Consider the following 15,262-nt stretch of genomic DNA (forward strand, 5'->3'; position numbering starts at 1 on the left):
AAGCCTTAAGGAAACTAGCCCTAATCTGAATTAATTATTCTGTGCAGACACCAAATGTTGTCCGGTGACAACCCAGAATGCGTCACGTCACCCCTATGCTCGATACTACGGTTTGGTACTGTAGCTCAATACCACTACGTTATACATTCTGGGTGATCTCTAAACAACGTTCTACGTCCAGTCTTCGCACAGAATAATTTCTGCCTTTTATCTTACCCCTCTTTTCTATGATCCTAATCTTAGTATTCTGCTTTTAATTGATAAAATATTCAGGGTAGATTTTGCGACAGCGCTTACAGAAAACTCACTTTAAACAATTAGCAATAACATCTTAATATATTTGATCAAATAATGCTGCGCTTCGGCAACTACAAGCAATTTTAAATCACAGCTTTTCATTGGATTTCAAATATTCAATAGCATAGCCAAACAGGCCATTTGCATGAGAAAAAAAATTACTCCATTAACTGAGTTAAATGTTACAGGTAGAGAGATTCATGCTAGATCCCCATTGGAGCTGATGGATTTGGGAAAACATATATACATAATTCATGCAGCTTTTAAGTTACAAAGTGAATAAGGCCGTGAAAGCTTTAGAGGCCTCCAAAAAGACCGAAAAGATTCAAAATAAGTAAAATTCTATCATCAGCTCCAAAATTTTACCCTTTTTATTTTCTTTTGGATGTCCCTATGATCTCTTCTGTTCTAACAAAATCAAACTATTGAGGGCTTTCAGATCTCACCATGATAAGATCTGTATACATCTCTGACTGAAGCTTCCTAATAATCATCATCTTCCTCGTTCTGAGTGCTTCTGCCATTGCCTCTAGTTTCCTCATCACTTCCAGCAGAGTTCCTGTAACCATTAGGGGTGGGATTGCGAATTCGCTCTGCTGGTTCATCCTCTTCATCTGATTCTGACCACGCCTTTCGCTTTCTAATTATCGCGGAATATCCCTGAATATAGGACGAGAAAACTACTCCATTAATTTGTTCACTGCTAGATATTTGAACTGCCATGCATTGATAATTAAATTCCAGTACACCAACAAATTTGCAGCAGACATCAGATGAGGTTTGAGTCATTTGTGCAAGCAATATGGCATGAAAAATGTGCTTTTTATTGATAGAGGGATTCTTCTTCAACTTTGGGTATGCATGGAGAAGGGTGTGTTGAAATGGTGAGAAAACGACCAATCAATATAAAAATGCTGGAATGCTTCGAGTTTGGTATTGGTATGTACGAGTAATGCAAAATTTATTTCATTTTTTACGACCATAGGTTGAAAAAAGATGAAGAGAAACAAAATTCTTTGGTTAATGGCTCGAGTTCTTGTATTAAGAACCATAGGGGCTGTTTGGTAGCAGGATTAGGCCCGATTTGAGGCGGATTGAGCGAAATCCAGCCAAACGGCCTAAAATGCAAAACCAAATCTCACGGCGAACGAAATCCGCAGTAGACGGAAAATTCCGCCAATTTTCTCTAAATCCCGGATTTCTGAAATCATGTATTTTGCCAGATTTACGAAATCCATGGCGCTAGAAGAAGAGTCCGTTGGGTAAATCCTGCTCTATAGCCAAACAGTCAAATGAGATTTAAGAGGGTTTATCATGAATGTTACCAAACAGTTTTCAGAATTTAAGCCACTCAGGATTTCCGTAATCCGGATTTAGAGAATTTACGAAATCCAACTTAAGTCAAATTCGGGGTGCTACCAAACAGCCCCATAGGATGGGCCGCCATAAATGCTAAAAAGGAATAAAAATGATGTGCCAGATAGGATAATGTAACGTCAAGCAATGCTGCAGAGAAAACTGGAAAATTCATATTACCATATCATCTTCAGCGTCAGAATCTTCGAGACCAAGATGGGCATTTGCTCTATCTGCCTCTTCAACTTGACTATTCATCTGCTTTGCCTCTGCTTCGTCCATTTCTTCTTGCTCATCCTCTATATCTGCTTCTTGTTCATAATGATCCTTCCTCTTATCCTTCTTTCTCCTTTTCCCACCTTTCCTTCTCTTCCTTTCTCCATTTCCACCATCGTCATCTTCAAAGTGTGACCTATCTTTGCGCTTACCACCAGAGGTGCTGTAATTTTTCCATTGCTCCTAAAAATAGATAAGAATTATGAGAAAAATCCATCATGAAAGATCATTACCTTGCTCATATTCTTGTGTAAGCATGAAGAAATTTTCATAAAAAGCCCCCATATGAACTGCAATGATTTGAAGAGAAGAATTCAGGTGTTTTTTACCAGGCGGTTGCATCTTTTAAATACTAGCTCTTAGAGCATAAGAAAATTTAAAATTAGACAAAAATATAATCTAAAACTTTGTTTGGGACAGCTTTCTTACCGCTTTCTAAAATAACGTTTTAGTACAAATATTTTAATTTTAGTAATACAAAGCTGTTTTAAGAAACGGTAAGAAAGTCATCCCAAATGAAGCCTAAGATAAAAAGTTGGAAGCCTTCCATCCAACTACTTTCCTGCGCTGATCTCTTCATTTTATTTGCTCTCTATGCCCTTTCAAAAATGATGTAATAAGTGCACATCATTCCCTCCGTTGCAGAGTCTAGGTAGAGTTAATGCAAGCTCCAGCTATTCTCGCAATTCAGACCAGTGATCCGAATGCCACAAGGGATGAAACATAATTGTCGCACAAAGGTTCACCCTCTCTTTGTTGCAGTGAAATGTTCTCGTGCAAATCAAAGCAAAAAACATGGTTAATAATGAAGGGATAAAGGAGGAAGATGACCAAGCATAAGCATCACATTCCTTGTAAATTAGGTAAAGCTTCAATTTAACTGTGTTCACAAAAAACATGAGAAGCAAACATTACCCATTTATCTTTCTTAGAGCTATCACACTCTAGCAGACCTGCTAGTAAATCAGTTTCTCATCTTAATTTTTTTTTGAAATAACAAGAAAACAGTATTCAAGCAAAAGAGTGGCAACAATTTGAAACTCGTAGTAAAAAAGCTGCCCAAAATAAACCCAAACGTGGAAAGGATTCACAGCCCAGTGGTTAGAAAAGGTTGTTTCTCCAAGGACACGAGTTCAATTCACACACACTACAATTTATTGCACACCACTCCCAACAAAATAGTTACATTGTTTTTCTCTAATCCTGTATCCTTATCTATAATTTTACTTGGGAAGGGTTCTCCATATTTTCCATAAAATAAAAAATTGTCACAACCAGAATAAACAAAAAGAAATCAAAGAGTCAAAAATGAAAAAGAAAATAAATGTCAACAATTGTAAGACGGATTATTATAGTACAACAGTTACTATTAGCATTGCTTATAGATACAAGAGACAATTACCACCACAATGAAGACATCAAACTTTAAAACAGATAAACTGCAATTTAACTACTAAAATTTAAGCTGATATAAGAACGCTAACCTTTATACGCTCAAAATTTTCCTCCTGTTGTATTACTCGTTTTAGCTCATCCTCTTGTTTTCTCCGTTCCAACTGCTTAGGACAAACTGGATCAACTCTCCGTGACAACTTTCTAAAAATAAGAATTATCTTCCAGTTGGAAAATACCTGATACTTCCTCTGTTCGTCAGCTTTTCGTCGAGCTTCCTCTGCCAAGGAATCCTGACGAACAGCTTCCAACTTCAGGCGGTTCTGTTGCTCTTCACGTTCAGCCGCCTCACAGTGTACCTTAGCAGCATCAAGCAAATGCTTACAATACTCTACATGAGTCCGTATCTTCTTCTCATCGAATCCATGAGAATGGTAGCTAGAAGCTGCAGAAAGCTGACTGAACACACGGACTGCGTTCTTCAAATCTGTGACTGTGGCACGGACCTGTTTTTAGAAGCAAAATAGTTATAAATAAATCCTTAAGCAATCTAAAAACATTAACAGCTTCAAAAATTTATGATGAATTCATAAATAACATTTAACTTTGAAAAATATCGTTGAGGGGTGAAGCAATTAAGTGAGCATCTCAGAGGAACCCAGGTAAAATTTAGCCTTCGTTTATGTAGCAATAAAGATGCGTCATATTTAAAAATAAGCTGAATACGTGAATTTTACTGATAGAAAAAATCAGAGATATTTTGCAAACCCTCAAACATAGTTCAAAATGTGCATCTTTTCCAATAAAAAAAAGTATAACAAAAGTGAAAATCATTGACAAGTTGAAGCAAGTTCCCTCTTCCCCATAATGGCCATTGGCCGGTCATAGTAAGCCATTGGGATGGCTCTCGTCTTCGCTCCTACTCACCGGGATGATTAGCATCCTTCAAGTATCAAGGTGTTCTCAAGTCTTCTGTATCTGAGCCAATGATAGTGATTCATAAGCATTCAATCTTTTATTTGCCAATGATTCCTCAACCCTTTTGATCCGTTTGATATCTGTCTCTTTAATTGTTCATTTTTTGAGATTTATAATTTATGATTTTGTATGAACATAATTTCATTGTTCATTAATTGGCAAGATTTTATCCAATAACCAACCCTACCACCTCCACCAAAATCAATGCCCCCCAATTGATGGGGACATCAGCAGCGATTTCGACACATGTACCTCATGGAGATGCCGGAGATCGACGTCCACGATCATGATCTGTATTTTCATCATTTTATGTAGTAATTTATTTTATTTTATGTTTTTCCATTTTTGCCCTTATGGGTATTTGGTAGCTATTGTAGTCCAAGGGGCATTCTAGTATTTTACTTTCTTTGTCATTTTGAGACCTATTTATATGGCCATTTTCTCATGTAATAGTTAGTTTTGATGAATGAAAATTTGATATTTCATGTTCTCTTTGTGAGTGCAAACCTCCACGATCTCTTAGTGAGTTCGTAGGAGAAGCTAGATCTCTTTGTGAGTTCTAGGTTTCTTCTTGTTCTTCTATTTTTCCTTATCCCTCTTGATCTCGTCATCGTCACGAAGGTTTGGGTGGAAGCAATTGTGGAAGATTGGAATTCACTCCTTGAATCCCGAGATATTTTTTACCTCTTCCTCCCTTTGCTCTTGCCGCCGCCTATTCCAAGCAGCACAAATCCGCCCCCCCTAATTTAGAATATAAATTTTACATCAAAATATTCTTATTAAATTTTAATAATAAATTAATAATAACATTTTTAAAAAATTAAATTAGATTTAATATGTGAATTATAATAAATTAATTTTATTTTTTTTATTTCAAAAGAAATCCTAAAATTTAAATTTTAGCTAAATCTGTCCATTTGAATTTTATAGTTTTGAATATGCTTACTAATTTAATAAATCTTATTACTTAAAGAATTGGCCAATGTCTATATTAAAATTTTGAATAATCATATTTATTATTTTAATACTTATATTCAAAATATTAAAATTACATCCAATATTTTACTAATTACATTCAAGATGATAATAATCAAATTTAGACTAAAAAAACTATCTGCTCGATGAAATTAAAAAAAATTAATAATAAGCCATAGGATTTTAAAAATTTTCATCCCAATTATTAAATAGTTATTTCACTTGTTTTTTTTAAGAACTTATTTATATTGGGACAAAGATTTGGCTAATTTCTTTTCTGCCTGCTTCCCTTTCCTCGCCTTAATTGCTCTTTATTGGGGAAAGAAATATTTTATGCGGATGCAAAATGTCGTTCGGATATCAATAAGAATGTGTTACATCATCCCTAATGCATTCTGGTAATATAATTGCTCTGTACTGCTCGGTACCGCTGATGTGATTGCACCTAATTCGACTCCGAACGTAGAGCTACATCCGACGTCCACACAGAATAATTTCTCCTATTGGATAGCCTATTGCTCATCTCTCACTCTCAACCAATGTGTACTTCTTTTTTGTTTCTAATTTGGATATTTATAATTTCTAATATTTTTTTTTTCTTAATCATTTGATGTAAGCATCAATAGGCAGATAAAATCTTCTTATCAAATGTTATTTTGTAACTCGCATTTCCGTTTAAATTCTCCGAACTCTCGTCATTAGTTCAATCGGCAATCTCCTAACCCATTAATGTTTTTTTTTTTTTTTTTAATGTGACTCTTAATCGGCCTATGTGGGAATAATTATTTTTTATATTTGATATAAAATAATATCTAAATAATTTTTGTCAATTCATATATTGAAAGTTGATAGGGTTTTCTAAGAAATTTTGTTAAGTGTAATGATATTTTATCTAATGAATTCAATTATTTTTTTATTGAGCATAATAAGTTTTAAAAATTTTAATAATTAAAATAATGTTTAGAGAATTTTATCTAAGGTCTTATTTAATGATAGTTTTCTATTCATTAATCAAAAAGTTAATGAGAAAAAATTTGAATATTTTGATTAATTAATTATAAATTATTTAGAATTTTAATTTTTTAAAATAAGTTTAATAATGGATAATGAGTTAAATTTTATTACATTCATCATGAAATAAATCATAAAATCTTAAATTTTCTCATAATAATTTTAAATTAGAATATTTTGAATTATGTTTTGCTACAAAATTAGCTGACGTATATTCTAGCCCGCAACAATAATAAATTATAAAAATAATAAAAAAATATAAGATAAATAATAAATAATCATTTGATATATATATATATATAATTTTTAAATATTTTAATAGCTTTAAATTCAAACTATTGAATTCTAATATCTTATATTAATATTTTCTAAAGAGAATTAGTTTAGTCGAGTCTAGTTCAAATTTGACTTGTTAGCTTATCAAATTCAGCTCACAAGCCATTTATTGAGTCACGCTCGAATTGGCTTGACTCAAATCTCATGACGTAGATCATAAATGCTGAAAAAACAATAATTTCATATTTTTTAATATATTTCCTCCATTTCTTTGCTCATTAATTGTAATGGTTGACTTAAGTTATATGTCCTTAATTCTAGTTTTCATTATAGGATAAATTATTACATGCGGTCATCGGGCTTTTCAAAAGTAAATCAGGATGCACCACATCGCTCAGTATATATCAAAATGATGATGTGACGTGTTCAGATTAGCCTCTAGATGATATCCGATAACTGCGCGTAATAATTTCTCCCATTATAGACAATCAATAAGGTTGGTTGGCTGTAACTATCAAATGGCTGTGTAACGATTGAGAGGATCTATGAAGTCTCATCTATTTTTCACATTGCATAATGATTTGAATACTCACTTTTTGTATGTTCCGTGTATTCGGATTTTTTGTTTTGCAATGGTATGCGTAAGGTATCTTCTTCTTTTTTTTTTTAATTAATATTTTCTAAATAAGATAGATAGATTGCTCTAATGGTTGAAAATTTTACACTCCTCTAAAAGAGTGCAGGTAAGGGTGTAAGTAAGCCAAGTAGTCTAGGGCTTGACTCGATAAATGGCTCGTGAATGAGCTTAATGAGCTAACGAATCATGCTTGAGCAAGCCCTGACTCGACCCATTAGCTTATGAACTGACTCGTTTGAAAATTATTAATATAAAATACACTTAAAATATATTGGCATTCAGAATTTTAAGTACGAAGTCGTTAAATATATTTAAAACTTATATTTCATTTTCTTATATTAAGTAATTTTTATTATTTTTCTTCTAAATTCTCATTTTTTAACACCCGTTTATTACAATAACAAATTGAATGCATAATCATTTTATTTCTTTCATAATAACAAGTCAGCTCGTGTGCCAGCTCAAACTCTAGAATAAAGCTCGGGTTCGAGCTTCCCGAGCTTGAGCTCAAACTCAATTGATTAATCAAGTTCAAACTCAAGTCATAAGTGAACTGAGCTCAACTCATCTTATTTACACACAAAGTGCAGGTTTAAAGTCATATATTTACTAAACATTTATTTGTAGCATTTCGACTTCGTTTGGGACAGTTTTTTTACTCCTTTCTAATGCAGCTTTCTAGTATAAAAATATATAGCTCAAAAAAATTTTATCCCAAAGAAAATTTTAAACTAAAAAATAGCTTCAGAAAGCAATAAAAAAGATATGTTCAAATATTTCTGTTGTACATCTACTTTGTACAACTTGTACATAGCCTATGTACAAGAAAAATGTTTACACATGCCTGTGTACAAGGGGACTTGTATACTATGTACAAGAAACTTCGAGAAGGTAGAAGCAAACGAAGCTTTGGTGCAACTTTTGCAGCATGAAGCATACTAGCCAAATTATGTTGCAATATCACTTGGCTGGAAATTAAGAAACAATATAGAAATTTTATACACCATTTATAGATAACACCAAATAGATTATGTGACTTTGCCTTCCATGCCTTCAACAAATACATAGATACAATGCTTTCAAAAAAAAAAAAAAAATCCAAAAATCATCTTTAATCAAACAAAAAAACTCATTTTTTCACTCAAAAATACAGTAAGACCCAAACATAAATTAATTATTCTACAATAGAACTCTACTTCTCCAAACGAGGTATATGCTACTTAGCCCTTCATTTCTTCTCTTTTCAAATTAAGTGATAAAATGACATATTGATCAAACTTATTCGGGCCTTAAATCAAACTTTCTGAATCTTGCTACTGAATATTGCCTAAAGAGGATGAATAGAGCGATGCAAGACATATCTCTTTCGAAGATGAACAACTCCTGAGGGAAATGACAGATCGATTATTTCCTTGTTCGAAGATGAAGAGCGTCTAAAGGAGAAGAGATTTAGAAGATGAAGAGCGCCTAAAGAAGACGACGAGAGCAACCCTAAAATAATGCACAATGAATATCAACTTTTCAAATTTCAAACCCTAAACAATAAACCCGGCCTTTGGTGAACGGACAAGATAGTAGGACAACCATTTTCCTTTTTTCAAAATGTTTTGTGGGTCTAGGCTTGATTGTCAGCTCACGAGTTATAAAAAATGTATTTTAAAAATTTACGTGTATAATTCACATGTCATAATGTTATTGAATTCGAACTCTACACATAATAATTTCGCCTCTAACCAGAGCTATCATGACCACCAATTTTTCTTTCTGCACAATATAATATATTTCGAACTGCACACTCCAACATTGCTTCATAATAATTTCACATATATTAATGCCCATGCAGGATGCCAACTCCTCACAAACAATAGCAATAATATCTGCATGTTCAAAATATATTCAGTGGACGTAATGAAAGCCACGCGAGCGGCCATTATTTCTTCTGCAACCTGCAACTGGCTTTATTATTGCAACCAACGGTGAGAATGATTGAACTTATATGAGTCAGAGTTTCTTCTCGCCAATACTGACAATCTAACAGACACAGATGCAGACGTTGATGAAGAGTATACAATGTGTATTTCAATATTAATTTCCTTATCCGTATATATATAATTTCCTTCATCTTCTTCTTCTCATTATTGATAGCGCTTGGCCTACCCTTCCATTTTCTTAATTCTAGTTTCCATTGTCGACAATAATGTTGGTTGGCTGTAGCGTGTGCTGGAGAGTGGAACAGTGAAGCAGACTGACTGACTGAGGGAGCTTATTAGGTGTCATCTATCTTCAAGAAAAATACAAATCAGATTAAAATATTTTAATAAAAATTTATGAGTTTTGAAATGAAAAAAAATTAAGATATCTTAGATCTTCTCCGATCGAAAAGCTCATTTTATACTCCAAAATACAATAATATTCTAAAATTCAGTAATTTTTCTTTACCGAACTCCATTTTTAACATCAAAAAAGAATATACCAGGTATATTCTTCTCCAACAGGAAGGAATGAAGAAAACACGGTGTGTGTGAACAGTGCGACGCTAATATTGGTGTCACACTGTTCACCTCACTCAAACTGGTGCTGAATATCTGGCGTTCGGTTGGAGCTCTGCGGCCACTGTAAACACTCATTTGAGATTCGATTGGAGATATTCCCTCAATAAAAATTGTATTATAATGTTGTATTATGATGAATTTAAAAATTATTGAATTTTCTTTAAAATTAGTGCAATTTGTACATGATCGCAAAGTCTACATAATTATTATTATTTAGGTGCATCTTTTTATTTATATAAGCTGCAAATAAAAAATCATAATAGCCGTATAATTCAAAAAATGATATAATCATTCTTCATTTTAAATGCAGTTTTAAATAAACAAAATATTCTTAGTAGCTTTATTATCTATCAAATACTAGTTTTCATTATAATAAGCTATTATAAATAAATAAAATATTAAAATTTTTTCAGACACAATTTTTTTATAACAAATAGAGAACAAAAAATAGAAAAAGAAAAAATCACCAGTAAAAAACTCATGAGAGCATTTAATTAGATTAATTAGAATTCTAAATCTATTTTTTAATATTTTAATATTAAAATATTAAAAATTAATTAATTATGAATTGATGAACCAATGCGGCCCCCACCTATATGAGACCTGGCTAACATGCAGCAAGAAATAGTTTGATCATCAGTCATTAATTTTTTCTCATGCAATATTTATAGCCTCCCATGCAATTATTTTACAAATTATCCATCTTTCGCTCATATCAATATAGAGCTCTTAGAGCTTGTTTAGGACGAATATAACTTTTTATAAAATTATTAGTGATTTTATTGTTGGTAAATTAACTTAACTGTTCTAATCGTAAAAATAATTTTCCAGTACAAAATTTTAAAAAACAGTGAGAAATCAATGAGAAAGCAGCAGTCAAACGAAGGTTTCGTTTGGGGCGGCTTTCTTGCTGTTTTTTTAAAACAATTTTTTGATATAAAAATTTTAATTTTTATACTAAAAAGTTATTTTAAGAAGCAGTAAGAAAACTGTCCCAAACTAGTCTGAAATTGTAGTTATTATCTGAAAAATAAAACTACAAGAAAGCTAACCCAAACTGATCCTAAGCTTCATTTAGGATAGCTTTCTTAAAGCTTTTTAAGGCTTCGTTTGTGACGGCTTTTTTATTGCTTTCTAAAACGGAGTTTTAAAACAAATTTTTTTATTTTTTAACTAAAACTTCGTTTTAGAAAGCAATAAAAAAGCCGTCTTAAACGAAGCCTAAAGCAACTTAAAGCTGCTTTAAGAAGCAGTAAGAAAGTCGACCCAATAGTCTGCACATTTATGTGGAAATGTTACTTTGGATGACAATCTTGATATGTTGGTTGAGAGTTTTGACATATGTGATATGCGTATGAGTTTTATTTAGACTTAGTTTGGGACAACTTTTTCAATACTTTCTAAAATAACTTTTTAGTAAAAAAATTTTAATTTTTTAATTAAAATATTATTTTAAAAAATATTAATAAAACTGTCCCAAATGAACTCTTAATTCACTCAAAAGAAATACTTTTGGAGCATTTATTAAACATTGAAGCTCCTGTTGCAATATCTATATAGAAAAAATTATTGTTTTAACTTTAAGGTGTTATTTCCCTACAAAAAATTTAAGGATCACATTATGAATTTATGATCAAGATTATAAAAATCGGATCGGTCAATACATCAAAAGAAGAAATTATCAAAGGTTCGATGGTTTGATATAGGGGTGCAAATGAGTCGAATCAAGCTCGAGTCAGCGGTTGTTCGAGCCAAGCTCGTCTGACAAATGCCGAGCTCGAGCTCGAGCTCAAACTCGAGTTGAGCTCAAAAGTCGAGTTTGAGCTTGACTCGACAAAGTAAAAAAAAGCTCGTCGAGCAGCAGTTCGAGCTCGGACGTGCCCGTGTCGTCGCCAGTTCTGCGTCGTCGCTAATGCCGCTTCGTCGCCAGTTCAGCATCGTCGCTAGCTCTGCTCATCACCAATGCCGCGTCTTCGCCAGTTCCGCCTTCCACGTCGTCATTAGCTCCGCTCGTCACCGCTAGTGTCACGTTTTGGGTCAATGTCGCGTCCATCGCCAACATTCGCGTTCGCCGCCAGCGTCCACATCCTCTTTCGACGCCGGCGTCCTCGTCCGCTTCCAAGTCGCGAGTCGAGCGCCTTGCCGCCAGCTTCTGCGTCGTCAAGCTCGCGAGTCGAGCACCAGATTTCATATTCCCGCCGCAATTTCGTTTTTCCAGCTAGCGAAACGAACTGCTCGACGAGCTCTCGAGTCGATCAACCGGCTGTTCGAGCTTGAGCTCGATAAGCTCGGCTCGTCGAGCCTGTTATCAAGTCAAGCTTGAGCCGGCTTGACTCGGTTGCACCCCTAGTTTGATAGGGTGGGATTGGGATTGAATCGGATAACATAATAAATTCTAGTTATATTAAAAAAATTATGTAATTAACATAATAATAACGCAATCATTTGTACAAATATAATAAAAAATTGAATAGAATCATTATATGAAGCATAAAATATACATAATAAATAAATCAAATAACTTTAAAATTAAACATATTCATTTTGTGAGCAACTGATCTCTTTATAGTTGTAATTTGGCCGATGGAATTTAAATATTTTGCAAAAGATCTTATAATTTCTTTCTCCAAGAATTGAAGATCTGAAAATAAAATAAAGATAAAGTAGTTATATAAAAGAAATAAGTAAAATGCATCAATAAATTTCACATGAAAATATTATAACTTATAGATCGAAAGAGCTTGTAAATTGATGAGTTTTATGTTCACACGAATAAAGCATATAGGAAAAAAATATCCGCTTGGAGCCAATATTACATATTGATTTGACTTTCTCAAAACTTTGATACTCCAAAGGTGCTAAAATTCCTTAACTATAATATAGTGGTTTAATTATATAAAAGAAGCTAAGCTCTTAAACATCAAGCGGTCTTCTGATGTAATGGTCATAAATTCTTTAAGAAACTTCGCAGTTAAGCATGCTCATCCTGTAGTAATTTTAAAATGGGTGACCTATTGGGAAGTTACACCAACATGACAAAACCGTGAGGCTCTTAGGCCAAAGCAGATAATATATCGTTAGTCAAGAGTTTGAGCGGTCATATATGGTATCAGAGCAATACACTAGCTGGAAGATGAGAACTAAGTGTCATACAAGACTAAGTGTTGCGCTATAGGAGCAACATCTTGAACACTATATAGAACAAAGTTCTATATGACGGAAGCCATCTCTTGAACCCTGTATGGGATGGAGTGCTATATGATAGGAGCTACCACTTGAACTTGTAGGGCCACCTCTAGAATCCTATCTTCCTGGTGGATGATTATGGGATAAACTCTTAAACATTAAGACGACTTTTAGTGTAATGGTTAGAATTTCATCAAGAAACTCTGTAGTTAAGTATGCTCATCTCTGAGAAATTCTGAGATGGGTGATCTACTGAGAAGTTACACCAACAGACAAAACGGTTAGACTCTTAGGCCAAAACGGATAATATCTCAATAGTTAAGAGTTTGAGTTGTTACATTTCTCTCTCTCTCTCTCTGTCACGACCCGACCCGACGGTGTGTACAGAAAATCACCTGGAGCAAAACTGGGCAAATTCTGGAGCAGATTTACAACTGATCGTCCCAGGACGATCCAGATCGTCCTGGACGATCCTGGAGCAGATTTTTGATATTACACTCTTCCTAAGCAATTTGAGCTTAATTCATTTCTCGAATAAAATATTAGATTTTGTTTGAGATAGCTTTTTACTGTTTTTTAAAACAACTTTTTAGTACCAAAATATTTTAAATTAAAATTTTTGTGCAAAAAAATTGCTTTTAAAAATAGTAAGAAATTTATTTCAAACGAAGCCTTAATATCTTTAAATATACAACTTGAATCTAATGCTAATAATATTAGTTTTTTGCTTCTATTAAAATATTTGTAAGATTACTCTTCCAGAGGAAAGATATATATAGTTATAAACAAAAACAATTCAAAAATTGATCTTTGTCCTAACTAATTAAAGAAACTCGGTTTACACCTCCAAAGGGACTTAGAGTATTCTTCTGCTTCACCCAGGAAGAAAGCCAAGATTGGCACAAAATTTTAGAACAAAAAAGTTATATACAAAATAAATGCTTTCTTTAGAACAGCTTTCTTACTACTTTCTAAAACAAATTTTTAACAAATTTTTTTTTAAATAGCAAAAAAATAGTATAAAAATTTGTCTCAAACAAAGCCTAAAATGAATCATTATGAATTTATGTGTTCATATTGACTTGTTAAACTCTTCTTCTCATTTAATAGTTTCGTAATTTTCACCTAAAATTCTCCCATTTTTTATGTTCTCATAGTCCAAAACATAATAAAAAATAAAATAAAATGCCCATATGTAGTTACATTCCATTATACCAAAGGAGGGAAGAGAAAAAGAAGCATCATGAGCTATATCCTCTACTAGAAAACTCTTTCTGATCTAATTTGAGATCTGATAAGATTCTTTATACTATGCTAAGGACTAAGGGTGTCTCTACCAACAATAACTAAGCCATTTAAAGACAATTTTCACTATATCCAAATGCAAACAAAACATCTTCTTACATCATAGAAATTGCTTGATACTCCTCTTGATTCCACAAGCTTTAATTTTTGTTAAAATTGTTAGAGAGTCCTTCAGTAGCAACACATGAAGTAAGCATGAGAGTTGATCCTTGTTAAATTGCATAGCTGAATAGTTTCATATCATACAAGTTGAATTCATCTAACCTCAAGCTCATGCTAAGAAAAGGTGTAAGTGAGTTGAGCTGGCTCAAACTTTATCAATTAATGAGTTCAGAATCAAGCCACGAGTTTGAGCTCGAGCTTATACTTGAGCTCATGTATTATATGAGCTCAAGTTCAAGTTCAGCTTGATCCCGGTTGGACCCCAGCCTTAGTAACAAAACCAACACCCAAATCACCAGACCCAGTTCCAGGAGGAATCACCGGAGACACCACCTCGACTCCGTCCCCCCCAGCATTATTACCAACAACACAGTCATTAGCCAAAACCAAATTATTCTCACAAAGGGAAACAACATTATCAACCGGGGAAGAAACAGAGTTCACAATGGGTATAGCAACAGGCTCCACCGGCGGAGGCGCAGGAAGCTTACCCGAATGCAAATTAGGCAAAAGTTTACCGCATTCCGACTTCAAATGCCCCACAGCCTTACAATGCAAACAAAAATTAGGCATGCCCTCAAAGATCACCTTTTGAATATAACCAAATTTTTCCGGCCCCAACCAAATGGACTCAGGGTGGGATTTGGAAATGTCAATTTCAACAAGAATACGAGCTACAGAGGGGCGAGAACCAACCACAGTAGCATTGTCGGTTTGAATCGGGCGACCAAAGATAGATCCTAAACCTAAAAGTATACGAGGGGAGAAAAGATGAGGACACAAACCAGGGAAGGATATCCACACAGGGACAATCGGCGATTCCTCCGATAAATCAAGAAAAGGAGACCACTTAATCACT

General features: G+C 33.6%; 1 protein-coding gene across 1 annotated transcript; it reads right to left on the reverse strand.

Moving 5' to 3' along the window:
• Positions 1-437: 437 nt before the first annotated feature.
• LOC114580242 (protein CTR9 homolog) lies at positions 438-11,941 on the reverse strand. Its single transcript, XM_028697129.1, has 6 exons — positions 11,667-11,941; positions 8,043-8,166; positions 3,561-3,827; positions 3,414-3,485; positions 1,834-2,112; positions 438-957 (listed from the first exon to the last, which is right to left on the reverse strand). The coding sequence occupies exons 1-6, from the start codon at positions 11,939-11,941 to the stop codon at positions 781-783; spliced, it is 1,194 nt and encodes a 397-aa protein (XP_028552962.1). The 3' UTR covers positions 438-780.
• Between the last annotated feature and the right edge of the window lie 3,321 nt (positions 11,942-15,262).

The sequence above is a fragment of the Dendrobium catenatum genome, unplaced genomic scaffold (genome assembly GCF_001605985.2).
Source record: "Dendrobium catenatum unplaced genomic scaffold, ASM160598v2 fragScaff_scaffold_879, whole genome shotgun sequence".
NCBI lineage: Eukaryota > Viridiplantae > Streptophyta > Magnoliopsida > Asparagales > Orchidaceae > Dendrobium > Dendrobium catenatum.